Source organism: Homarus americanus, unplaced genomic scaffold (genome assembly GCF_018991925.1).
Source record: "Homarus americanus isolate GMGI-L3 unplaced genomic scaffold, GMGI_Hamer_2.0 scaffold4896, whole genome shotgun sequence".
In the NCBI taxonomy this organism is placed as follows: Eukaryota; Metazoa; Arthropoda; class Malacostraca; order Decapoda; family Nephropidae; genus Homarus; species Homarus americanus.
In genome coordinates, this window is record NW_024749657.1 from 7,430,441 (window position 1) to 7,455,939 (window position 25,499).

Below are 25,499 nucleotides of genomic sequence, written 5' to 3' on the forward strand. Positions count from 1 at the left end.
ACCTTGTTGGGTTAATGAAACCCTGAGTATGAATAGCACTAAGGAGGTTGGGTAACAGCAGTAGAACTTTACATTGAAGATAAATGAATTCAACAGCGCTTTAACTTAAAAGATTTTCTGAGAATCTGAAATTAATTTGCGAAATTTACCATAAACGCACTTTTAAGAATAGCGATCGTGACTGGTTGTTTTCAATGCTAATACAATCGCAAACGTTCAGTTACAAATCAATTCCACTTTAAAGAATTTGAACTTAATGGCGAGGGAAAAACCTCGTTGTACCAGACTCTGTTTAGCGCATATGACACAGTGACCTGTCTGATCAGCTGCCAAGTTTCCCAACATATGGTGTGAAAGTCACTTGATTCTTCCTATTGTCGGGTTGTGTGCTGGGATCTCGTATGAGTGGGCACAGTACCCACGTAAGAAATAAGATTGGCAACCTCTTATCATTTTTTCTGCACAATCTAGTTGGTTTGGGTTTTGGTATTAGGGGCAAGTTTGGTGCTCTCGATGGTGGTAGCTCAAGACTCAGAAGTAAGGAAATATATAAACTCTTTCTTCTGATGAATTATGGTTAAATTATTTTCGAGAATAAATGCATCATCCCTATTACTACTTTTGAAAATATGGGAGTCTTTTATCACCTCTAGAGACAATGTAATCGTAAAGGTAAAGACAACTGACAGATCTCGTTTGAAACATTTTAACATAAATCAACTCATCGTAGTTTACTTTAAAAAACAGAGAACATTATCAATCCTTCAGCAACACAGACAAACTTATCAAATATTATTACGATTAAAAACACGTTCAATATTTTCCATTTTCCATTAAGATCCACAAGAAGTAAGAGCACAAGAGCCACGTACACGGTCCTGATGTATCCTGAGCCTGAAGTACACTGAGGCATGGGTGTACACCAACGTTCTTATATACTCCCTGTCCACTTGTGTTTCCTAAATAAAGAGTACGAATTTATCATGCTATTTAATTTTTTTTTTATTTACAGCTGTTTTAGAAGGTTGTTCAGGGGATGTTCCCAGCTCGGTACCGAGAAGGAAGCAATTGCCTGATCTTAAATATTTCGCTATACATTGAATAAAATTATTATCCTTTGTTCATTCTCATTAATAATCTTGTAGTTAAAATAAGTCATGTTTTGGGTTGTAATTCATTAGATTTTATTATAGCGAGAGAACAAAACACTGATCAAAAAATAGTTAACTTTGACTATATGTTCGCTGATGGCAACTCACACGCGACCACAACATAGACAACGGTTTTACCTTAATAGCTAATCTAGTTTTGTACCGCCGTGTGTTGTCTCCCGAGGCGCTAAATTATTTTCATCTTTACTACCTGTGTTTATCGTATCTTATTATACATACCTTAGCATCTATTGCTCTTATATTCATTAACCTTATTAAGAATGAACTGTTAGAAATGTATGTATGTGTGTAGGAGTGGGGGAAGTTGGGGTCTAGATAAATAGATCCCATATTAGCGTTATGGAGAATAGGTGAAAAAAAGGAAAAGGAAGATTATATGTAGTTTTTATTAATCAGGAAAAAAGTATACGATGACGTTGACAAAATAACAAAATAGGTAGAATTTTGAATATCTGGGAAGTCTGGAAAATTATTAAATGTCGTTCAGAGTCTTTAAAGTGAGGAAGAAAAATGTGAAATACCTTCCAGGGAAAGTAACTACTATCATCATGGTTCTTCAAAATCTTCATGAACGGGGAACGGAAAACGGGGAATGGGGAACAGGGAATGGGGAACAGGGAATGGGGTACTAAGATTCATAAAAGCAACAGTAACAGAAAAGTAAGTTTAGTACATATATATTTAACTATGTGATGTAAATAGGAGGTGAGTCAGCTGCTGTTTTCAGATGATATTGCACTGTTGGACTAGGAGGGAAAAATAATAAGCGTTGGGAAATAAGCTTGGATGAGCGTGTACAAAGTGATTTTCCTGAATACAATATATAGAGTAAATGAGATGCAAAGAAAAAAAAATAACTTAAAAAAATATGTAAATGAAGAATAGATCAAACTGAGAGGTGAATAGGGTTTCCTTAGGTTGTGTGGAATGATTGAATAATGAGAAGTAAAGATTGATGAAATGAATAATGTAGTGGTAATAATAGTTGAGAAGACCGAAATGAAGATGGAGTGATGAATTACTGGAAGTGTAGTAAATGGCTATCATAGAACCAGTGGAGTATGTGTATAACTGGTGATAATGATGTGCGCATTTAATCACTCCGCTATCATCTGCCTTGACCCTTTTTTAACACAATGGTCAGGTTGTTTGTGATAGTTGTCTTTTACTGTCTCGTGGGAACCAATTAATGATCTTATTTGACCACTTTTAATCCTATTATGATGTCCTGCCTATTATCACTTTATGCCTAACCTACTTTGCTTATTTTTCTCTTCGGGTTATATTTTTTTTTTACATATGTACTGTCAGCCACACTTCCACCTGGTACAGTTAGCGTCTCATATTTTGATTCTGCCACCATTTTCCTTATATTTTTTTTCTTCCATATATTCATTTATTTTTCATTAAATTCCGTATATGTCTTAGAAACTTATCAAGTCCCTGAATGATCGAAAACTTAGTACTACAGGGATCCAGCACTTTACTCCAAGTGCTAAATTGTTATCTTCAAAAAGTTATCTTAGTCATTACCCTTATACATTGAACCTCGGGAGAATAGTGTCTTACTGAAAGGATTCATAGTGAGAGGTGAGGGAAAGAGAACACCACTTGTAGTACCCCCATCCATCACTTTTAGATAATAATAAGTTGTAAATCACTTAACATTAAAAAGTCTTGTCAGGGTACAGAGTTGGCGCGATACTGTTTTTGGAGCCACTATGTGTATGTGTGTGTGTGTGTTCACCGTTTACAGTAGAGTGTGTCAATAAATCAGAGTCTCGGCAACTCTGCAACTCTGTAAAAGTAACATCCGCTCAGAGGAAAAGAGTTATCATGACACTGGTAGTCCCCAATTGGAGGTTCACGGCACCATAAGCTCGATGAATAGGCTTTGTGTGAAATATAACAAAGTCTAGGACCAGCTTTTAGTTTCCTGGTGGTCTAGAGGTAACGTTGCCCGGTCACACACATAAGATCGTGGGTTCGAGTCCTGGCAGGGTAAGGTTGTTGATTATATGCAGAAGTCCGCGCGCTTTATGGGCTAATGAAATACATATATGGAACCTCGTGTTTCGAAGCCGGATTTGGTAAAACGTTACTCTGATCACCTAAGAGGCACGGGTAGTCCCAAATCGGAGGTTCACGGCGCCATAAACTCGATGAACAGGCTTTGTGTGAAATATAACAAAGTCTAGGACTGATTTTAGTGTCCTGGTGGTCTAGAGGTAACGTTCCCTGGTCACACACATAAGTTCGTGGTCAGTTTTGATGTAACATCACTCTTTACAAAGGTCCCAGTTGATGATTTATTGGAGTTCCTCATAGATTCCCTGGACAATATTTCATTGCCCGTCTCGAAAGACGACTTCATCTAACTCATCAAACTATGTATTAAGGATTGTAAATTTGAATTCAATGGAGAATATTATTGTCAAATATTTGGTATGACAATGGGTAATCCGCTCTCATCAGTATTAAGCAACTTATATATGGAATTCTTTGAAAAGAAACTATTAAGTAATATTCTACCACCTTCAGTAGTCTGGTTTAGATATGTAGATGATGTATTATGTCTGGCCATGTAATGAGGACCTAAAAGCTTTTCGGCCACAACTTAACAACTTAGCCCCCTCGATCAAATTCACTGTGGAATTAGAGCATGACTGTAAATTGCCATTCCTAGACTGTCTGATCCACAGAATAGGTAACACCTTTAAGTTCAGTATTTATAGGAAACCTACTAATGTGTGTTCATACATTCATTATTATGCTGCCCACCATAATAAAGTCAAACAGTCAATATTTTCATCAATGTTTTTACGTGCTTTGAGAATTTGCAGTCTGGAATTCATTGATGAGGAATATAAATATATCCATAATATTGGCTTGAACCTCAATTACCCTAGATCTTTTATAGACAAATGCCTTAACATTACTAAGAAATATTTTTATAGAACCGATCCCAAGCCCACCCCATTACCATAAAAATCTCTTAGTATTACCATTTCACAAAAATTTCTCTCAAATTCCTTTACAACTAAAAACCTGGAACGTCAATGTGGCATTTAAAAACTCATGCACTGTAAAACAAATGTTAATCAAAAACTCCCCCAACAATGCAGGCGGCTGCATTTACAAGGTTCCTTGCAAGGAATTTAATATAATTTACTTAGGCCAGACAGGTAAAGACCTTGTAACTAGACTTAAACAACATAAATATAGTGTTAAGACAGGCCAGGAATCCAATTCTCTGTTTGTTCATTTGAGGGATAATAAGCATTGTCATTGACTAGGATAATGCCTCCTCAATATTACCTTGTAATTCAATTGACAGTAGGAACATTATAGAATCCAGTCGCATTAAACATACCGAATCCGTCAACATGAATTTGAGTAATGGTATGTACAAACTGGATAATTTCGTAATTAAGAAAATTTGTAACCAGGTGAGAAGGTTGGGTCATCTTACCCTCTGACCTGACTACCGACTGCTGCGGGGCTTATGAAGATTAGTAGGGTCACTGCCTAGTGACCGGACCATTGTGGACACTCACTGTCCCCTAGGGACTTGATCTCACTCCCCTCTACTGTATATATATGCCTTGTTATGTATTTTTCCTTAGTCTGTATTCACCCCGGAAGATGTGAATTACACTAAAGCGCTTGGGAACTTCGTGTTTTCTTTTTTCCTTGTGGTTATTAGCACACACATATATATATATATATATATATATTTATATATATATATATATATATATATATATATATATATATATATATATATATATATATATATATATATATATATATATATATATATAGTGTAAAGTAAGTGTATGTCATATGTACATACTTATCCCCCTAACAATATATGACTGTCTAGGCTGTATCTGTCCTCAACATTCCTATATAAACATCTTACATTATATGGGCTTTCCAATTTTCCACACACTACTTTACCTAAATCTACTTGTACCTCCAACAGAATTAACCACATCATTAGAATGAAGTAGATTTTATTTTTATCGATGGTATAATTATGTGCATTAGCATAAAATAAATGCAATACATTTCGATCAAAACATTAACAAATAACAATAAATTTAGAGTATTGCAATACTTCTTAGAAGCACTTGCGGTGGACAATGCCGGGGCCGGACTCGTCGTACTCCTCCTTGGTGATCCACATGGTCTGGAAGGTGGACAGAGAGGCCAGGATGGAGCCACCGATCCATACGGAGTACTTGCGCTCGGGAGGAGCAATGATCTTAATCTTGATGGTAGCAGGAGCCAGAGCAGTGATTTCCTTCTGCATGCGGTCAGCAATACCAGGGTACATGGTGGTACCACCAGAAAGAACGTTGTTGGCGAACAGGTCCTTCCTGATATCAATGTCGCACCTCATGATGGAGTTGTAGACGGTCTCGTGGATACCAACAGATTCCATACCCAGGAAGGAAGGCTGGAACAGAGACTCGGGAGCACGGAAACGTTCGTTGCCGATGGTGATGACCTGGCCGTCGGGAAGTTCGTAGGACTTCTCAAGGGATGCTGAAGCAGCAGCAATGTTCATCTCATTCTCGAAGTCGAGGGCGACATAGCAAAGTTTCTCCTTGATGTCACGAACGATTTCTCGCTCAGCCGTGGTGGTGAAGGAGTAACCACGCTCAGTCATGATCTTTGTAAGGTAGGCAGTCAAGTCACGGCCAGCCAGGTCAAGTCGAAGGATAGCGTGGGGGAGACAATAACCTTCGTAGATGGGGACGGTGTGGGTGACACCGTCACCGGTATCGAGCACGATACCAGTGGTACGACCAGAGGCGTACAGGGACAGCACGGCCTGGATGGCCACGTACATGGCGGGTGTAGCAAAGGTCTCGAACATGATCTGGGTCATCTTCTCACGGTTGGCCTTGGGGTTGAGAGGAGCCTCAGTGAGGAGGACGGGGGATTCCTCAGGGGCAATACGCAGTTCGTTGTAGAAGGAGTGATGCCAGATCTTCTCCATGTCGTCCCAGTTGGTGATGATGCCGTGCTCGATGGGGTACTTGAGAGTCAGGATACCTCTCTTGCTCTGGGCCTCGTCACCGACGTAGGCGTCCTTCTGACCCATACCGACCATCACACCCTGGTGACGAGGACGGCCGACGATGGAGGGGAATACGGCGCGGGGAGCGTCGTCGCCGGCGAAGCCAGCCTTGACCATGCCGGAGCCATTGTCCACAACCAGGGGACTCACGTCTTCGTCGTCACACATGGTGGAGTGGTGTTAGGTCTGGAAAGAGATGAATAATACATTATTATTATATTTACGCGGAGGTTTTGAAATCTACATACGCTTTAATGTATGGTTGAGCTCTTTTTAGAGAAAATCTATTAATTGCGTATGCAAAAAATCTTCTAAACTGGGAAATCTTTGTTTATATGCTGGCTACTGTTTGGTGGTATACCTATATTTTATAAATACCAAGTATTAAGGTGAACGGTAAAAAAATGTGATTGTCCAGGAAATGTGATCGCATATATATATATATATATATATATATATATATATATATATATATATATATATATATATATATATATATTTTAGAAGAACATAAGAAAATAAGGAGTCTGCAATAGGCCGGTTGGCCTGTGCATGGCAGCTCCTGTCGAGAGTTACTACCACTCTCTATCATCCATGAATCTATCTAGCCTCCTTTTGAAACTTTCCAGAGTTCCCGCACTTACTACAAAGTTGCTAAGCTTGTTCCACTCGTCCACCACCCTATTTGTTAACCAGTTTCTTCCTATCTCCTTCCTAAACCTAAACTTATCTAACTTGAATCCGTTGCTCCGAGTCCTATCCTGCTCGGATATTATAAGAACTTTATCTATATCCCCTTTATTGATTCCTTTCACCCACTTAAATACTTCTATCATATCTCCCCGCACTCTTCGTCTTTCTAGGGAATGCAAGTTAAGTTTCTTTAGCCTATCCTGATATGGAAGGTTTCTAAGTCCCGGAATCATTTTTGTCATTCTTCGCTGCACCGACTCTAGTGAATTTATATCCATTCTATAATAGGGGCACCAGAACTGAACCGCATAATCGAGGTGCGGCCTGACTAGCGCAAGATACAGTTGCAATAAGACCTCTGCACTCTTGTTACTTACACTTCTAGATATAAAACCCAATACTCTGTTTGCCTTATTTCGAACATTAAGGCACTGTTTTCTAGGCCGTAGGTCCGGGCTTACAAGTACCCCTAGGTCTCTTTCACAAGTCGACTTCTCTAGGTTGATGTTGTTAAGGCTGTATACATTATAAGTATTTGTTCTTCCAATATTAAGTACGCTGCACTTGCTGGTGTTGAATTTCATTTGCCATTTTTCAGACCACCCCTGCAGTTTATTTAGATCCTCCTGTAATGCATTTGCATCCTGCCCTGAATTAGATTGCCGCCCTATTTTGGTGTCATTCGCAAACTTGCTTATGTCAATACTGATCCCAGTATCTAGATCGTTTATGTAGGTTATGAACAAGAGTGGGCCTAGTACTGACCCCCGGGGAACCCCACTGGTTACACGGCCCCACTCAGATTTAACACCATCTACGCTGACCCTCTGCGTTCTATCGGTGAGCCATGATTTTATCCAATTTAAAACTTTGCCCTCGATAACATGAGCCTTAATTTTTCTCAGAAGCCTCTGATGCGGTACTCTGTCAAATGCTTTGCTAAAGTCTAACCTTGTTGGGTTAATGAAACCCTGAGTATGAATAGCACTAAGGAGGTTGGGTAACAGCAGTAGAACTTTACATTGAAGATAAATGAATTCAACAGCGCTTTAACTTAAAAGATTTTCTGAGAATCTGAAATTAATTTGCGAAATTTACCATAAACGCACTTTTAAGAATAGCGATCGTGACTGGTTGTTTTCAATGCTAATACAATCGCAAACGTTCAGTTACAAATCAATTCCACTTTAAAGAATTTGAACTTAATGGCGAGGGAAAAACCTCGTTGTACCAGACTCTGTTTAGCGCATATGACACAGTGACCTGTCTGATCAGCTGCCAAGTTTCCCAACATATGGTGTGAAAGTCACTTGATTCTTCCTATTGTCGGGTTGTGTGCTGGGATCTCGTATGAGTGGGCACAGTACCCACGTAAGAAATAAGATTGGCAACCTCTTATCATTTTTTCTGCACAATCTAGTTGGTTTGGGTTTTGGTATTAGGGGCAAGTTTGGTGCTCTCGATGGTGGTAGCTCAAGACTCAGAAGTAAGGAAATATATAAACTCTTTCTTCTGATGAATTATGGTTAAATTATTTTCGAGAATAAATGCATCATCCCTATTACTACTTTGAAAATATGGGAGTCTTTTATCACCTCTAGAGACAATGTAATCGTAAAGGTAAAGACAACTGACAGATCTCGTTTGAAACATTTTAACATAAATCAACTCATCGTAGTTTACTTTAAAAAACAGAGAACATTATCAATCCTTCAGCAACACAGACAAACTTATCAAATATTATTACGATTAAAAACACGTTCAATATTTTCCATTTTCCATTAAGATCCACAAGAAGTAAGAGCACAAGAGCCACGTACACGGTCCTGATGTATCCTGAGCCTGAAGTACACTGAGGCATGGGTGTACACCAACGTTCTTATATACTCCCTGTCCACTTGTGTTTCCTAAATAAAGAGTACGAATTTATCATGCTATTTAATTTTTTTTTTATTTACAGCTGTTTTAGAAGGTTGTTCAGGGGATGTTCCCAGCTCGGTACCGAGAAGGAAGCAATTGCCTGATCTTAAATATTTCGCTATACATTGAATAAAATTATTATCCTTTGTTCATTCTCATTAATAATCTTGTAGTTAAAATAAGTCATGTTTTGGGTTGTAATTCATTAAATTTTATTATAGCGAGAGAACAAAACACTGATCAAAAAATAGTTAACTTTGACTATATGTTCGCTGATGGCAACTCACACGCGACCACAACATAGACAACGGTTTTACCTTAATAGCTAATCTAGTTTTGTACCGCCTTGTGTTGTCTCCCGAGGCGCTAAATTATTTTCATCTTTACTACCTGTGTTTATCGTATCTTATTATACATACCTTAGCATCTATTGCTCTTATATTCATTAACCTTATTAAGAATGAACTGTTAGAAATGTATGTATGTGTGTAGGAGTGGGGGAAGTTGGGGTCTAGATAAATAGATCCCATATTAGCGTTATGGAGAATAGGTGAAAAAAAGGAAAAGGAAGATTATATGTAGTTTTTATTAATCAGGAAAAAAGTATACGATGACGTTGACAAAATAACAAAATAAGTAGAATTTAGAATATCTGGGAATTCTGGAAAATTATTAAATGTCGTTCAGAGTCTTTAAAGTGAGGAAGAAAAATGTGAAATACCTTCCAGGGAAAGTAACTACTATCATCATGGTTCTTCAAAATCTTCATGAACGGGGAACGGAAAACGGGGAATGGGGAACAGGGAATGGGGTACTAAGATTCATAAAAGCAACAGTAACAGAGAAGTAAGTTTAGTACATATATATATAACTATGTGATGTAAATAGGAGGTGAGTCAGCTGCTGTTTTCAGATGATATTGCACTGTTGGATTAGGAGGGAAAAATAATAAGCGTTGGGAAATAAGCTTGGATGAGCGTGTACAAAGTGATTTTCCTGAATACAATATATAGAGTAAATGAGATGCAAAGAAAAAAAAATAACTTAAAAAAATATGTAAATGAAGAATAGATCAAACTGAGAGGTGAATAGGGTTTCCTTAGGTTGTGTGGAATGATTGAATAATGAGAAGTAAAGATTTATAAAATGAATAATGTAGTGGTAATAATAGTTGAGAAGACCGAAATGAAGATGGAGTGATGGAATTACTGGAAGTGTAGTAAATGGCTATCATAGAACCAGTGGAGTATGTGTATAACTGGTGATAATAACGTGCGCATTTAATCACTCCGCTATCATCTGCCTTGACCCTTTTTTAACACAATAGTCAGGTTGTTTGTGTTAGTTGTCTTTTACTGTCTCGTGGGAACCAATTAATGATCTTATTTGACCACTTTTAATCCTATTATGATGTCCTGCCTATTATCACTTTATGCCTAACCTACTTTGCTTATTTTTCTCTTCGGGTTATATTTTTTTTTTACATATGTACTGTCAGCCACACTTCCACCTAGTACAGTTAGTGTCTCATATTTTGATTCTGCCACCATTTTCCTTATATTTTTTTTCTTCCATATATTCATTTATTTTTCATTAAATTCCGTATATGTCTTAGAAACTTATCAAGTCCCTGAACAAAAAGTTGAGTAAATGATCGTCGATTAAAGGTAATTATGTGTGATATACATATTGGCCCTGAACAAGGACTCATGTTAATGGAAGTGAATGATCATCTGATGTGTAAATGACTTTTCTGTGTTGACTGACTCGAGTGTTTGTTTGTCCATCACTAGACTTTATCATCGCCTCACATCGATGGCTGAAGTCTGTTACCCTTATGAATTTCCATCACAGTATTGAATTGGTTATACAAGTTGGTTGTCAAGGTCACAATTTTAACGGTACATAAAGCACAGGAATCAGCTTTTTTCTATAATTTATTGAGTAAAAAATCAGGGTGATTATATGCTGCATTTATTGAGATTCTAACAAAATATTAGTTTCTGCCTTAAAGTGATCTCCATTCGTTTAAATTCTGTACTGATTTCAGGAAAGACTTTGATTTGATTGTTTTTGTTTTCTTTTTATTAAGTTTTTGATCATTATGTTTAGAGTTTATTCTGGCGAAGCTCGACGTGGGTTTGGTTGATTGCCTTCATGTTCTTTATCTTCTACAGATATTGAAGTCATTAGAGGCAAGGAGGCAGATATCTCACATTCTGGACAGGGATTTTTTTTTCTCATACATAATATTTTTTACTATATACACCGTGAAAATACCACAGTGAATTTATTTTAGTCACGACTGCTGTCTACTTACCAAGGCTTCCCAACACTACTGACGAGACCAACATCATACTTATATCATCATCCTCTGTGTGTTAGGTTCAGTAAGTGACTCTGGTAGATTTTGCTGTTAGGGATGATACATACTTATCCCCCTAACAATATATGACTGTCTTGGCTGTATCTGTTTTCAACATTCCTATATAAACATCTTACATTATATGGGCTTTCCAATTTTCCACACACTACCTTACCTAAATCTACTTGTACCTCCAACAGAATTAAACTCTTCATTAGAATGAAGTAATTTTTATTTTTATCGATGGTATAATTATGTGCATTAGCATACAATAAATGTAATACATTTCGATCAAAACGTTAACAAATAACAATAAATTTAGAGTATTGCAATACTTCTTAGAAGCACTTGCGGTGGACAATGCCGGGGCCGGATTCGTCGTACTCCTCCTTGGTGATCCACATGGTCTGGAAGGTGGACAGAGAGGCCAGGATGGAGCCACCGATCCATACGGAGTACTTACGCTCGGGAGGAGCAATGATCTTGATCTTGATGGTTGGGGGAGCCAGAGCAGTGATTTCCTTCTGCATTCGGTCAGCAATACCAGGGTACATGGTGGTACCACCAGAAAGAACGTTGTTGGCGAACAGGTCCTTCCTGATATCAATGTCGCACCTCATAATGGAGTTGTAGACGGTCTCGTGGATACCAACAGATTCCATACCCAGGAAGGAAGGCTGGAACAGAGACTCTGGGCAACGGAAACGTTCATTGCCGATGGTGATGACCTGACCGTCGGGAAGCTCGTAGGACTTCTCAAGGGATGCTGAAGCAGCAGCAATGTTCATCTCATTCTCGAAGTCGAGGGCGACATAGCAAAGCTTCTCCTTGATGTCACGAACGATTTCTCGCTCAGCCGTGGTGGTGAAGGAGTAACCACGCTCAGTCATGATCTTTGTAAGGTAAGCAGTCAAGTCACGGCCAGCCAGGTCAAGACGAAGGATAGCGTGGGGGAGACAATAACCTTCGTAGATGGGGACGGTGTGGGTGACACCGTCACCGGTATCGAGCACGATACCAGTGGTACGACCAGAGGCGTACAGGGACAGCACGGCCTGGATGGCCACGTACATGGCAGGTGTAGCAAAGGTCTCGAACATGATCTGGGTCATCTTCTCGCGGTTGGCCTTGGGGTTGAGGGGAGCCTCAGTGAGGAGGACAGGGGACTCCTCGGGGGCAATACGCAGTTCGTTGTAGAAGGAGTGATGCCAGATCTTCTCCATGTCGTCCCAGTTGGTGATGATGCCGTGCTCGATGGGGTACTTGAGAGTCAGGATACCTCTCTTGCTCTGGGCCTCGTCACCAACGTAGGCGTCCTTCTGACCCATACCGACCATCACACCCTGATGACGAGGACGGCCGACGATGGAGGGGAATACGGCGCGGGGAGCGTCGTCGCCGGCGAAGCCAGCCTTGACCATGCCGGAGCCATTGTCCACAACCAGGGGACTCACGTCGTCGTCACACATGGTGGAGTGGTGTTTGGTCTGGAAAGAAAACATATACACATATTAGAACAGCCTCGAAAAGTATTTGGTCAACTTTACGTAGTTTCAATCTTGCTATAGTGTCTGTTTTATTACGACTGCGAAAGTTACATATACTGACGATTTCACTTGAAGGTTTAATGACTGTTTCAGGTGACTTATTATAGATGAATATCTTTGTTTCTTTGATAATAAAATAAAAATCACGTAAATATATAATAATGTACTATGTTTAAAGTAATCTAGTAACCAAGCTGTCATGAATAACTGTTTTAGAATATTATTCAAATAACTGGCAAATAATCCCCCTCGGTATCCTGCTTCAAATAACTCTACGATTTGTTCTCCTAAATTCTAGTATTCCTTTTAAATAAAATAACCTTCCCGCTACACACAATAACATTAAAAATATAATAAACTATTCAAGGATGTATACAGTAGGAGACACAAATATATAAATGTATAATATTTAATAGTTTATCGAATTTAGTGATTTATTAATAAATTTCTAACAATGTACTCGATTGGGTCTTTGTGTGAAGGTAATAACTGGTCAAATATATGTTCAGTACGTACGATTGTGTTAATTAATTTAACTTGTGAGACATAATAATGCTTTACTTGTCTACTGAGTGAGACATAATAATACTTTACTTGTCTACTGAGTGAGACATAATACTTTACTTGTCAACTGAGTGAGCCATAATACTTTACTTGTCTATTGAGTGAGACATAATAATACTTTACTTGTCTACTGAGTGAGACAATACTTAAGTTGTATACTGAGTGAGAAATAATACTTTACTTGTCTACTGAGTGAGACATAATAATACTTTACTTGTCTACTGAGTGAGACATAATAATACTTTACTTGTCTACTGAGTGAGACATAATACTTTAGTTGTCTACTAAGTGAGACATAATAATACTTTACTTGTCTACTGAGTGAGACATAATAATACTTGTTTACTGAGTGAGACATAATAATGCTTTACTTGTCTACTGAGTGAGACATAATAATACTTGTTTACTGAGTGAGACAATAATACTTTACTTGTTTACTGAGTGAGACATAATAATACTTTACTTGTTTACTGAGTGAGACATATATACTTTGAGACATTGTCTACTGAGTGAATACATAATAATACTTTACTTGTCTACTGAGTGAGACATAATAATAAGTACTTGTGTCTACTAAGTGAGACATAATAATACTTTACTTGTCTACTGAGTGAGACATAATAATACTTGTTTACTGAGTGAGACATAATAATGCTTTACTTGTCTACTGAGTGAGACATAATAATACTTTACTTGTCTACTGAGTGAGACATAATACTTTACTTGTTTACTGAGTGCGACATAATACTTTACTTGTCTATTGAGTGAGACATAATAATACTTTACTTGTCTACTGAGTGAGACTAATAATACTTTACTTGTCTACTGAGTGAAACATAATAATACTTTACTTGTCTACTGAGTGAGACATAATAATACTTTACTTGTCTACTGAGTGAGACATAATACTTTAGTTGTCTACTAAGTGAGACATAATAATACTTTATTTGTCTACTGAGTGAGACATAATAATACTTGTTTACTGAGTGAGACATAATAATGCTTTACTTGTCTACTGAGTGAGACATAATAATACTTTACTTGTTTACTGAGTGAGACATAATAATACTTTACTTGTTTACTGAGTGAGACATAATAATACTTTACTTGTCTACTGAGTGCGACATAATAATACTTTACTTGTCTACTGAGTGAGACATAATAATACTTTACTTGTTTACTGAGTGAGACATAATACTTTAGTTGTCTACTGAGTGAGACATAATAATACTTTACTTGTCTATTGAGTGAGATAAAATAATACTTTACTTGTTTACTGAGTGAGACATAATAATACTTTACTTGTCTATTGAGTGAGACATAATAATACTTTACTTGTTTACTGAGTGAGACATAATACTTTAGTTGTCTACTGAGTGAGACATAATAATACTTTACTTGTCTATTGAGTGAGATAAAATAATACTTTACTTGTTTACTGAGTGAGACATAATAATACTTTACTTGTCTACTGAGTGAGACATAATACTTTACTTGTTTACTGAGTGAGACATAATACTTTACTTGTCTACTGAGTGAGACATAATAATACTTTACTTGTCTACATGAGACAATAATACTTTACTTGTTTACTGAGTGAGACATAATACTTTAGTTGTCTACTGAATGATATAAACATAAAAGCAGGTATCTATTGCCACTTGATCAGTAATATGCATGTCTTATAATGATATAAAGATCTGCATTAGTGAAACAATTAGAATCATTCCAAGTTGACGAAAAAGCCACAAATACAACTCAGTGCTAAGTCAACACTCCGAAAGTTCTTAAATTTACGAAAACTAAATGTCAGGACAGAGCCTCAGCTCACTAAAGAGAAACGCACTATGTTGTCCTCCGCGTGATTTGATTTACGAGTGTGTCTCTGCCGTTTCTGCCAGAGTAAAATTAATATTGTGGAACTTTTTTTTGTGTGCTGTTACGGTTAGTGTTGTAATAAGGCAGGTGACTATGACCAGTGAGGAGCAAGACGAAGGCGCGTTGTTTCAGACTTACTAAGTACAATGATTCGTGGACCAAACTTATTACCATGAATGTATTATGACTCACAGGATCAGGCCTGAGCTCTCTTGTCTGGATCATATTACTATGTATAATGAAATTGTTGGCCTATAGATTGTATCTGTATTTTCAAAGAGCAACTTCCTTTTTTTTCCAAACTGTTGCACGAAGAAATGCAATATGTAAGACATATATTATTCTTTTTGTTGGTAGGCGCAATTATTTTTTTCTTCTGTGAATAAAACAGAAAGATGCCAAATAAATTCAACACTGACTAGATAACTGTAAAACGTATAGGTCGCAACTAAGTTTGCAAACGGTAAAATTTCAACAATCATCTGAAAATACCCCTTTAACAATATATAGATCAACTAATCCTTTCAAAATGTTTGCACCAATTTCAGATTCTTTCGCAGAAAATTTTAGCAGAGACGAGTTTACAAATGGGGTGACCCGCGTCCAAGTGTCAGACAGACATGGATGAGTTCTAAAGATGATAAACGTTTAAAACAATCTTTCCATACGTCCTACATCACAATATGCAAATCTTACTTTTAATCCAAAATGCCTACGTCAGATTTCATAATATTTCATGAAAAACTGAAAGTGTTGAAGGTGAGCACTCCAATGTCGAGCGAACTGAAGGAAGGACTAAAGTTAGTAAACCAACGATTAGGATAAGCAATTTGACTCGGGCCTGTAGTAGTGGCACTAAAAAATACAAGAAATTTAAAATTTTCGTAATAATGTTTCAAGTCCAAATTTATATTAACTCCAAGCTGCAGTTCCATCTTTAACCTTAGAAGCTGTACACTTGCTAAGGACGTGTCGTATATCAGATGTTTTGAGTAATTTAGAGAATTTATCTCATTTCAAAACCGACTAATATCCACAGACGTTCACCACACTAACAGGGAGATACGTACACTGCCTAGAGGTATCCTGGGAGTGAAGTACACTAGGGGCCGGGTGTATGTGAGGCAACTTATATACCGTCCATATACTCCTGCTTACTAAACCACCGCAACAAATCTGCAGGAGTGTGTATATTTTTTTCATTTACAGTTGCTTTAGGTTTGTTGTTGAGGAAAGTGTGCTTTATTCTGTGGTGAGAGTTGGCAACTATTTCAGTCTGGTTAACTTAATGGCACTTATCTTAATAGAAAAGCATCATGACCTATTCTTTCCAAATGATTTAGTTTCGAGTAAATTTAATGTACTGTAAATCTCACTTTTTTTCAAGAGATGAATATAATAAAATGCACTGCGATTAAGTTACTGGCAACAAATGAGTCTCTATTTCACCCACACAAGTTCACCATAAGAGTTGACACAGCTGACAGGTCTTTGTGATGCCTTCTTGTGTCAGAAGGTTATTTTTGTTTAAGGCCGTCCTTGAATTATGTACTCTGGGGGTGGGTTAGGACTTGATACTTTCGCTTTCTGTGTGTGTGCCTGCCTGCCTGCCTGTCTGTCTGTCTGTCTGTCTGTCTGTGTGAACAATTATTTTAAGATAAAGTCCAATGGTATGATCCTTGGGAGTCCTAATATGGGCAAGGAGTGAACAAGGAGTGAATACACAAGGTATCTACGAGTTGGTAATGAACTTTACTATAGTTAACATGGGACTGTGAACATATAATTAACACCACATAGCACATTTATGAGTCTCGTTAGCAGTGATTAATTTTATCGTATAAGGCCAAGGATGCCATCAATAAGACGGCATAGTACTTTATTGCAATCGTATGTGCCTGTTGGTCTAGCACTAAATGGCTCTTGATGATACTTCTACCCTCGGCTCTGTGACTAACCGCTCGAGGTCTGCTGGTGGAGGCTCAGTATGTCATTCGCTGTGAGGCAAATATTGATTCAGCAGTATTTGTAATGTAATAAATTTTCTTCAGTCGAAATTTTGATCTGATTTGCATAAAGGGACGATCATGTATTTAGATTCAGTCTGAAAATGATTGTTTATTATTAACGGAACCCAACTTTAATTTTGGTAACGTTCGGTTTTTTTTTATGATAGATTCTGTTTCATGACGCAATTATGCCCTGATTTACATGGTCTTTAAGAAAACATATAGGACCTTATGGATACATGTGTGCTGTATATTCTGATTTATTATTATTATTATTATTATTATTATTATTATTATTATTATTATTATTATTATTATTATTATTATTATTATTATTATTATTATTATTATTATTATTAAACGACTTCAACGTTGAATTGGGTAGTTTATAATGTACACGGGACGTTTCCTAGATGTGAATAACATTACTACTATTATGACTATTACTATTATGATTTTTTTTCACTCATGGGTGTTTAGAGGTCAAAAAAATAAACCACAGCTGATCTATATAGCTTATAAGGTAAAACTGAGGAGCTGAACACAATCTTTTTCATGTATCGGTGTTAACGCAATTAATGATTCACTTTGTATGATTTATTTACGAAATGAGTGTGTGAAAGGAGTATGCGGAATGATACTAAGTTGTTGATTTTTTTCGTTTTAGCACTTTCCTGTCGCTATCTACACGTACCTCGCAGTATTCTCCTTGTCTTCTTGAGATTTTTGTACTTCTTGTCTTCCCCAATAATGAAAGTAGGAGAGCAGGAAAGGCACTTTATACATATAGATAAAAAAATACTGAGAGTTTTAACCTACAAGTAATCAAGGAATTATATCGTGTCGTATTCAGATGATGACAAAATTCTAGTCAATATGTCGGTAGAAACACTTTTTTTTTTCAGAAATAACAGATCATTGTTGGCTAATAAACATACAACCTAGACCCATTCCACACAAAAACTGGCCCGAAAGCCCGGTCCTCTTCTATACTAATAACCAATTAGGTCATGGAAATTTCAAATACAAATGTGTACACAATTGGTAAGCAGACCTGTTATTATCTAAAATAATGTTAAATATCTGGACTATCAAAAAGGAAATGATTTCAAGGCATTAGCACTTCAGAGAGGATGCTATAAATTTTTTAATATATATCATAAAAGGTGATATAAATACGCACTTATATATGCGCAGTCCGGGGGAGGTAAAACTCTCAGGGGAGCCAATCAGCTATTTGTACCTAAAGTCGAGGGGCGTGGCTTACGGGCCACGGTAGCATAGAAATACTATAACATGCGATTCAATTTAGTTTTCATTAGTAAAAGATGTCTTCATTTCTGTGTTGTCCCACGTTTAGCAAATCTGTATCTCCTCTTCTCTCTGTCCATCTCTTTCCTCATATACACCTGTCTTAGCAAAAAAGTTAACAAAAACATATGGAACTTTTATTTCAAGGTAATTATTTTCATCTTCGTCTTAAAGTGTGCCTCACTAAACGCCGCGCTGTTCACAAGTCTTCTTCTTATTTAACTTAACTACACTAAGTACGAACAATAGCCTGAAATAATTATATTCAGATTGAGAAACTTTATTCAGAAAGATCATTACACGTACAGGTACATATAGTTAGGTATACAGTATCAATAAATTGGGTGTTTGTGTGGTAACCTAGATAGGAACAGAAATACATACATAGGATGTTCAATATAGCCTTGAACCTCAAATATGCGACTAACCACATATTTTTACAATGTATTCACGACTGAAATGTTATAACAACATCTAATCAACGGAATAACGTCGTGGTTCTTAGAAGCACTTGCGGTGGACAATGCCGGGGCCGGACTCGTCGAACTCCTCCTTGGTGATCCACATGGACTGGAAGGTGGACAGAGAGGCCAGGATGGAGCCACCGATCCAGACGGAGTACTTACGCTCGGGAGGAGCAATGATCTTGATCTTAATGGTGGAGGGAGCCAGAGCAGTGATTTCCTTCTGCATGCGGTCAGCAATACCAGGGTACATGGTGGTACCTCCAGAAGTGACAGTGTTCGCGAACAGGTCCTTCCTGATATCAATGTCGCACCTCATGATGGAGTTGTAGACGGTCTCGTGGATACCAACAGATTCCATACCCAGGAAGGAAGGCTGGAAGAGAGCCTCGGGGCAACGGAAACGTTCGTTGCCGATGGTGATGACCTGACCGTCGGGAAGCTCGTAGGACTTCTCTACGGAAGAAGAGGCAGCAGCAACACTCATCTCGTTCTCGAAGTCGAGAGCAACATAACAAAGTTTCTCCTTGATGTCACGAACGATTTCTCGCTCAGCCGTGGTGGTGAAGGAATAACCACGCTCAGTCATGATCTTTGTAAGGTAGGAAGTCAAGTCACGGCCAGCCAGGTCAAGACGAAGGATAGCGTGGGGGAGACAATAACCTTCGTAGATGGGGACGGTGTGGGTGACACCGTCACCAGTATCGAGCACGATACCAGTGGTACGACCAGAGGCGTACAGGGACAGCACGGCCTGGATGGCCACGTACATGGCTGGGGTGTTGAAGGTCTCGAACATGATCTGGGTCATCTTCTCACGGTTAGCCTTGGGGTTGAGGGGAGCCTCAGTGAGGAGGACAGGGGACTCCTCAGGGGCAACACGCAGTTCGTTGTAGAAGGAGTGATGCCAGATCTTCTCCATGTCGTCCCAGTTGGTGATGATGCCGTGCTCGATGGGGTACTTGAGAGTCAGGATACCTCTCTTGCTCTGGGCCTCGTCACCGACGTAGGCGTCCTTCTGACCCATACCGACCATCACACCCTGGTGACGAGGACGGCCGACGATGGAGGGGAATACGGCGCGGGGAGCGTCGTCGCCGGCGAAGCCAGCCTTGACCATGCCGGAGCCATTGTCCACAACCAGGGGACTCACGTCTTCGTCACACATGATGGAGTGGTGCTAGATCTGGAATTATATAGAGGTTATGATAAGGGTTATGTTAGAGAGATTAGATTTGGATTATTTGAATATGTTTCCTTAATAAAGTAATAAATTGTGATTTCGCTACAGTTTCCCACTTCATAGATTTTGAAATTTCAAAGTACTGTACCACGTCTTGAAGGTTTGTCTCTTATGTTAACTTCAGATCATGCTATGCTAATTGATGCTTTTGATTTTTTAGCGTTCATGTATACAGATTTCATATACTGAGTCTGATGACGGAGACATTGTGGCACAGGGCTGGCAGTCCGTTGGTCGGGCGTTGGAATCCCCATTGAGAAAATACTGTAGTGTCTCTGATTAATATCCGGTTTCTTCCATAATTAGTAAAAAAAATAGCCTCGCATATATCTAGGGAAGAGTAGAGATATATATATAACCTGTCCCAACTTTTGTGTACATGTAACGTCAGGTCCACGTGGCTAGTTAACACCTTGGACGTACTAGTAATGTCGATTGAATATTCAGCAGATCACACGGTCAGGTGAAACCTTTACCTCAAGTGGCTCATTACTGAGTACAGAGTTATTTTTTAATAGCTTAGGGTACATTATAAACGCGAAATATTCTATTGAATATTTGTTAAGGAAATAAATATGAACATATATGTCCTTTAAACCTGATACTTTACACGATTTTAAACTGATATTAAATCTAATGCACAGTCCGTTCACGTGTTTGGGCCACAAAAAGTGTCATCATTTGCAAATTGCAAATAAAAGTTAAATTACCTCTTGCTCTCAAATGCCTATAAGTTCTTTAAGTACGACGAATAATAACAATAATAACATTACAGTAATACCCAGTGACGAGTCTGCCAGGTCTAAGTTTAGAAGGATCACACCTACTCAAGGTGATGCCAGGAGGATTTGCACCTGGGCTCAGTAACCATATACAGTATGAGAAGCCAGGTTTGGCAACTCTACCAGCACGACTTCATCGCCAGGTAGGTAGTAGAAACGAAAAATAGAAGTTTAATTTTATCCTCTATTCTCATAATACTTTGAAGGCTCTGGTTCAGCAAAGTGATGTATGATTTAAAATTACATTCATATATAACTCGAAATGAAATCGTATATCCTCAAATTACAGTATCTCTTTTTTTCGAGTAAATAAAAACATTTAACGTATACAAAGAAGACACACTCCATAAAAAAACAAACAGAATTGCTGTTGATTCCAAACAGAAATTCACTCGTGTATTGACATTAATATCTGTAATAGGTAGAAACATTTTAAAACATTACACTAAGATTTTTCCTTCAAAACATTAAAAAAAAACACTTATTCCTTAATGGAGGCGTTTCATCGTCCCAGAGAAGTGTTCTGTACTTCCAAACATCAATGTCTGAAAAGTTGAACATAAGTTACCACCAGAGAAATCCACGTACACTGTCCTCAACGTATCCTGAGCCTGAAGTACACTGAGAGGTGTATGTGCTTGGATGCATTTATATACCATCCCATACTCCCGCTTACTAACTGTCATTTTTTAGTTACAGTTGTTTTGGGTGGATGGTAAGACAGTGCCTCCTCTATTCTGGTATGATAGCAGCTTTTGCCATACGGTAAATCGCTACTTAAATTTGTAATATCATTCGGAGAGACTAAATCTAGAAGCTATATCTATAACTGTGTTTATAGGTCACGTGTACCTATATTAGTGAATTAGTTTTTATTAATTTAGTTTTAGACAATTCTGATGCTGAGGAATATATGTTTAATAACCACAGAGTAAAGCTTTTACCTGTCCTACGTCATTTAACTTTTATAGTGATTCACATTTTATTTTATGTGTACCGCTATAGCACAGTGTTATGCCTCACTTGGTGGAGTCATTCCTCGGGGGTTATTTTTGATTCGGGTATTAAGTACAGTTAAGACTTACCATCATATGAGAGTTTTAGAATAATAATGACTTTCTTTCGATATGAACAGATATACGGTAAACAGGTACTTAGGTATCAGGTACAAATACAGTAATTACCATGTTGCCACAATACCACACAGATGGCGACTTAACCTATAGGTACTTACACAGCATGACTATACTTAAAACCCACATAATCTTAATTAATCTTACATACAGACGGTTTTATTAATTTACCAATTCTTTCTGCGTTCATTTTCATATACGTTCGTTCATTCACCAGTTTCTGACACCAAGAGCATACGGTTATATCTGGCTGTGTATTAGGCAGATTCTAGCAGTAGTTTTTTTTTTTTAAACATTATGATCTGCCAGCTGGTGTTCGGTGATGGTAATGTTGGCTGTTGTAATATAGTGATCAGTGTAGTTTATGTTCTATCTTCGTCTCACCTTCATAACCTCATTTGGTCCTGTGACTCATTCATCGACGGAGATAATCAGTGTGACGTTAGCTCAGTGTTGTGTAAATTACGTGAAGGATTTGTTCTGTAATTTTTGGGTAGAGATGTTGATTGTGTTTTAGAGAACATCTGGGATACCATAGTTTCTTATTATATTTGTACACACACACACACACACACACACACACACACACACACACACACACACAGGTAACAACACCACGATAACTCACCTGGATGTTAATAATGACGTCACCAGGTGGTTCTTTCCAAAATATTAGTCATTGATACAGTTCACCTGATGATTAGGCCCCAGCTTACTTCTAAATTACTTTAACCTTATTCTATCTAACTTAACCTAACCTAACCTGACCATGTACCTGTTTCCATCACCCTCGTTGCCAATATACTTAAAGTTCATTACTCTTTCCATCTAGATTTTGTCCGCTTTCTACTTACCATTATTAAGATTGATATTATTAATTCCTATTATTTGATAACACTATATAATTAATCTTTCAACTACTGAGGAAACTTCTATATCTTTAACACCTACAATAGAATCATAATCAGGTTTAGGACTTCTTAGTATGAATATAATCTTTAATCTATATACAAGATCTATATTTAGCAGTGTTAGCAACTATATAGAAGTCTTAAAATATTCACGGGAGTATAAAGTTAGAGTCGTTTTGTTATTATCTGTTGACTGGCAGAGGAACGAGGAGAGCAGACTAGGAACCTTTCGCAGGACTCAATGAGGAAACTCTCGCTCTTGAGTTAACTTTAGCTTCGGATGTTTCGGATGTTCCCCTTGGAAGATCTATTTCAATCTCTGTGCTTCTTGCTTGTCGTTTTCCTCCTTCCTTTTCATATCTTCGTTTCCGACCTCACATCCCGACTAATCTTGTTACACAGATGGTCTAAAGACGTACAGTGATGCATTGACGTCATGATATGTGCGATGTGCGTGAATTTTGTGTTTGGGGGGAAAAAACTTTGTTATGAACGCCAGGTGATGTTCCCCACTAAATTAGGAGAGAGAGGAGAAGGGAAAGGGAGCACCGGTATAGCTTATGTCATATGCATTTCAGATATTATTTAAATCTATTATTATTTTTCATTGGATGTTAAGTTACAAGTGAGTTCAGAGTCTCCTTCGTTTTGGTTCCTGTCACATGTGCACGTGTTTATGGTGTCACCTTATACAGTATTCACGTTGGTGGAGTAAATCAACCTTAAAGTTCCCCCCCTTATCAAGAACGTCGTCAACCTGCCAGACTCTCACACACTCCACACTCCAGTATATCAACCATCCTGACTCGTTTACATCCTTTATATCAAAGATTCTTTCGTTAATTCTTATTCCTCGAAGATTTTCCCTTACTTCATTGACTTACGATAATCTTCTACTATTCGATTCAAGCCATTCCATAAATCTTCCTAAATATCGTCATCACTTTAATTTACTCTTAATTCTTACTATTATTCCAATTTATTTTTTACATTTTGCCTTATTTTTTTTTACTTTCCTAATTCTTGCTACTCTAATTTATTTCAGAATTATTACTGTTACTCAAATTCGCCTTCTAATTTTTATCCTTTCTCTAATCTGTTTCCTAATTCTTGCCCTTAGTCCAGTCTGTGTCATAATTCTTGCCCTTACTCCAGTTTGTGTCATAATTTTTGCCCTTACTCCAACCTGTGTCATAATTCTTGCCCTTACTCCAACCTGTGTCATAATTCTTGCCCTTACTCCAACCTGTGTCATAATTCTTGTCCTTACTCCAACCTGTGTCATAATTCTTGCCCTTACTCCAACTTTGTGTCATAATTTTTGCCCTTACTCCAACCTGTGTCATAATTCTTGCCCTTACTCCAACCTGTGTCATAATTCTTGCCCTTACTCCAACCTGTGTCATAATTCTTGTCCTTACTCCAACCTGTGTCATAATTCTTGCCCTTACTCCAACCTGTGTCATAATTTTTGCCCTTACTCCAACCTGTGTCATAATTCTTGCCCTTACTCCAACCTGTGTCATAATTTTTGCCCTTTCTTCACTTCGTTTTATAATTCTCCCATGACTCTAATCCATTTTTTTTTTTTGGTTCTTTTCCTTTTAATTCCTCCTCCCAGAATAAACACCGTTCATTCGCTACTAAACTCGAGTGTCTGCTGCACCTACCACTATATCCTCTCTGTGTTTCCATCTAGTTATAAAGTCGTGTCGTGTTGTGGTTTTCTTAGACTCTCTTTATCTACTTTTACCGATCAAGACTGGTACTCACTCACTCACTTACTTACTTACTCACTCACACACTCACTCACTCACTCACTCACTTGCTCACTCACTCACACACTCACTCACTCATTATATAACCCGTTATTATCTCTCATTTTGGTCCACTTTCTCTCAGACCTTTATAGTTATTTGGTCTCTATCTGCGTGTGTCTCTACAGTAATTGTTTCTATCTCTATAATCTGTCTTTTCTTTTCTTTTTTCGATCCGGTAAAACCCATATCGTTGTTGGGGCTATTCTCTATATCTTTACGTTCTCAGTTGTACGGTAATGTCCTACTTACCTATATGGTGGTAGTGCTTCGTTCCTTTCTATCATGTTTGTGGATTCTCAGAGTATTTAATTTGCCATGTGTAGTATCATTGTAAAGTTCATTATGATAATGATTCAATAGGTGACTTTTTTTTTCTACACGTGTCAAAGAAAAATGTTATCCTACTCGTCAAGTTCTATTATATGTAAAGGGTGCAAGTCGGTTCTTTTTGTCTTCTCTAAATCACGTGATTAAAATTGTAACTCTCCCACCGCGAAGGAAATGAATTGCGATACTGATCTCCATGATAAACCAATAGAGTATGATAACGTCTGTTTCTTTTGGACTACAACTTTTTTAGCTATATACTGGATAT

At 37.8% G+C, this 25,499-nt stretch overlaps 2 protein-coding genes and 1 pseudogene across 3 annotated transcripts; all 3 read right to left on the reverse strand.

The window, feature by feature from the left end:
• Positions 1–5,174: 5,174 nt before the first annotated feature.
• Positions 5,175–8,877, reverse strand: LOC121853554 (actin, muscle-like). The gene is made up of 2 exons (XM_042347768.1): positions 8,778–8,877; positions 5,175–6,450 (listed from the first exon to the last, which is right to left on the reverse strand). The coding sequence occupies exon 2, from the start codon at positions 6,430–6,432 to the stop codon at positions 5,299–5,301; it is 1,134 nt and encodes a 377-aa protein (XP_042203702.1). The 5' UTR covers positions 6,433–6,450; positions 8,778–8,877; the 3' UTR covers positions 5,175–5,298.
• Positions 8,878–11,456: 2,579 nt separating this feature from the next.
• Positions 11,457–21,624, reverse strand: LOC121853399 (actin, muscle-like). The gene is made up of 3 exons (XM_042347472.1): positions 21,609–21,624; positions 19,312–20,201; positions 11,457–11,839 (listed from the first exon to the last, which is right to left on the reverse strand). The coding sequence occupies exons 2-3, from the start codon at positions 20,181–20,183 to the stop codon at positions 11,581–11,583; spliced, it is 1,131 nt and encodes a 376-aa protein (XP_042203406.1). The 5' UTR covers positions 20,184–20,201; positions 21,609–21,624; the 3' UTR covers positions 11,457–11,580.
• Positions 11,504–12,732, reverse strand: LOC121853400 (annotated as a pseudogene). The gene has a single exon (XR_006086313.1). The product of XR_006086313.1 is annotated as an actin-85C-like (transcript).
• Positions 21,625–25,499: the final 3,875 nt, after the last annotated feature.

Bases quoted from the DNA above. Each gene is read 5' to 3' on its own strand.
- LOC121853554 (XM_042347768.1), bottom strand. From the start codon at position 6,432: ATGTGTGACGACGAAGACGTGAGTCCCCTGGTTGTGGACAATGGCTCC.
- LOC121853399 (XM_042347472.1), bottom strand. From the start codon at position 20,183: ATGTGTGACGAAGACGTGAGTCCCCTGGTTGTGGACAATGGCTCCGGC. The intron at 11,840-19,311 runs GAAGGACCTGTT...CATTGATATCAG, and splicing joins AGGTGCGACATTGATATCAG to GAAGGACCTGTTCGCCAACA.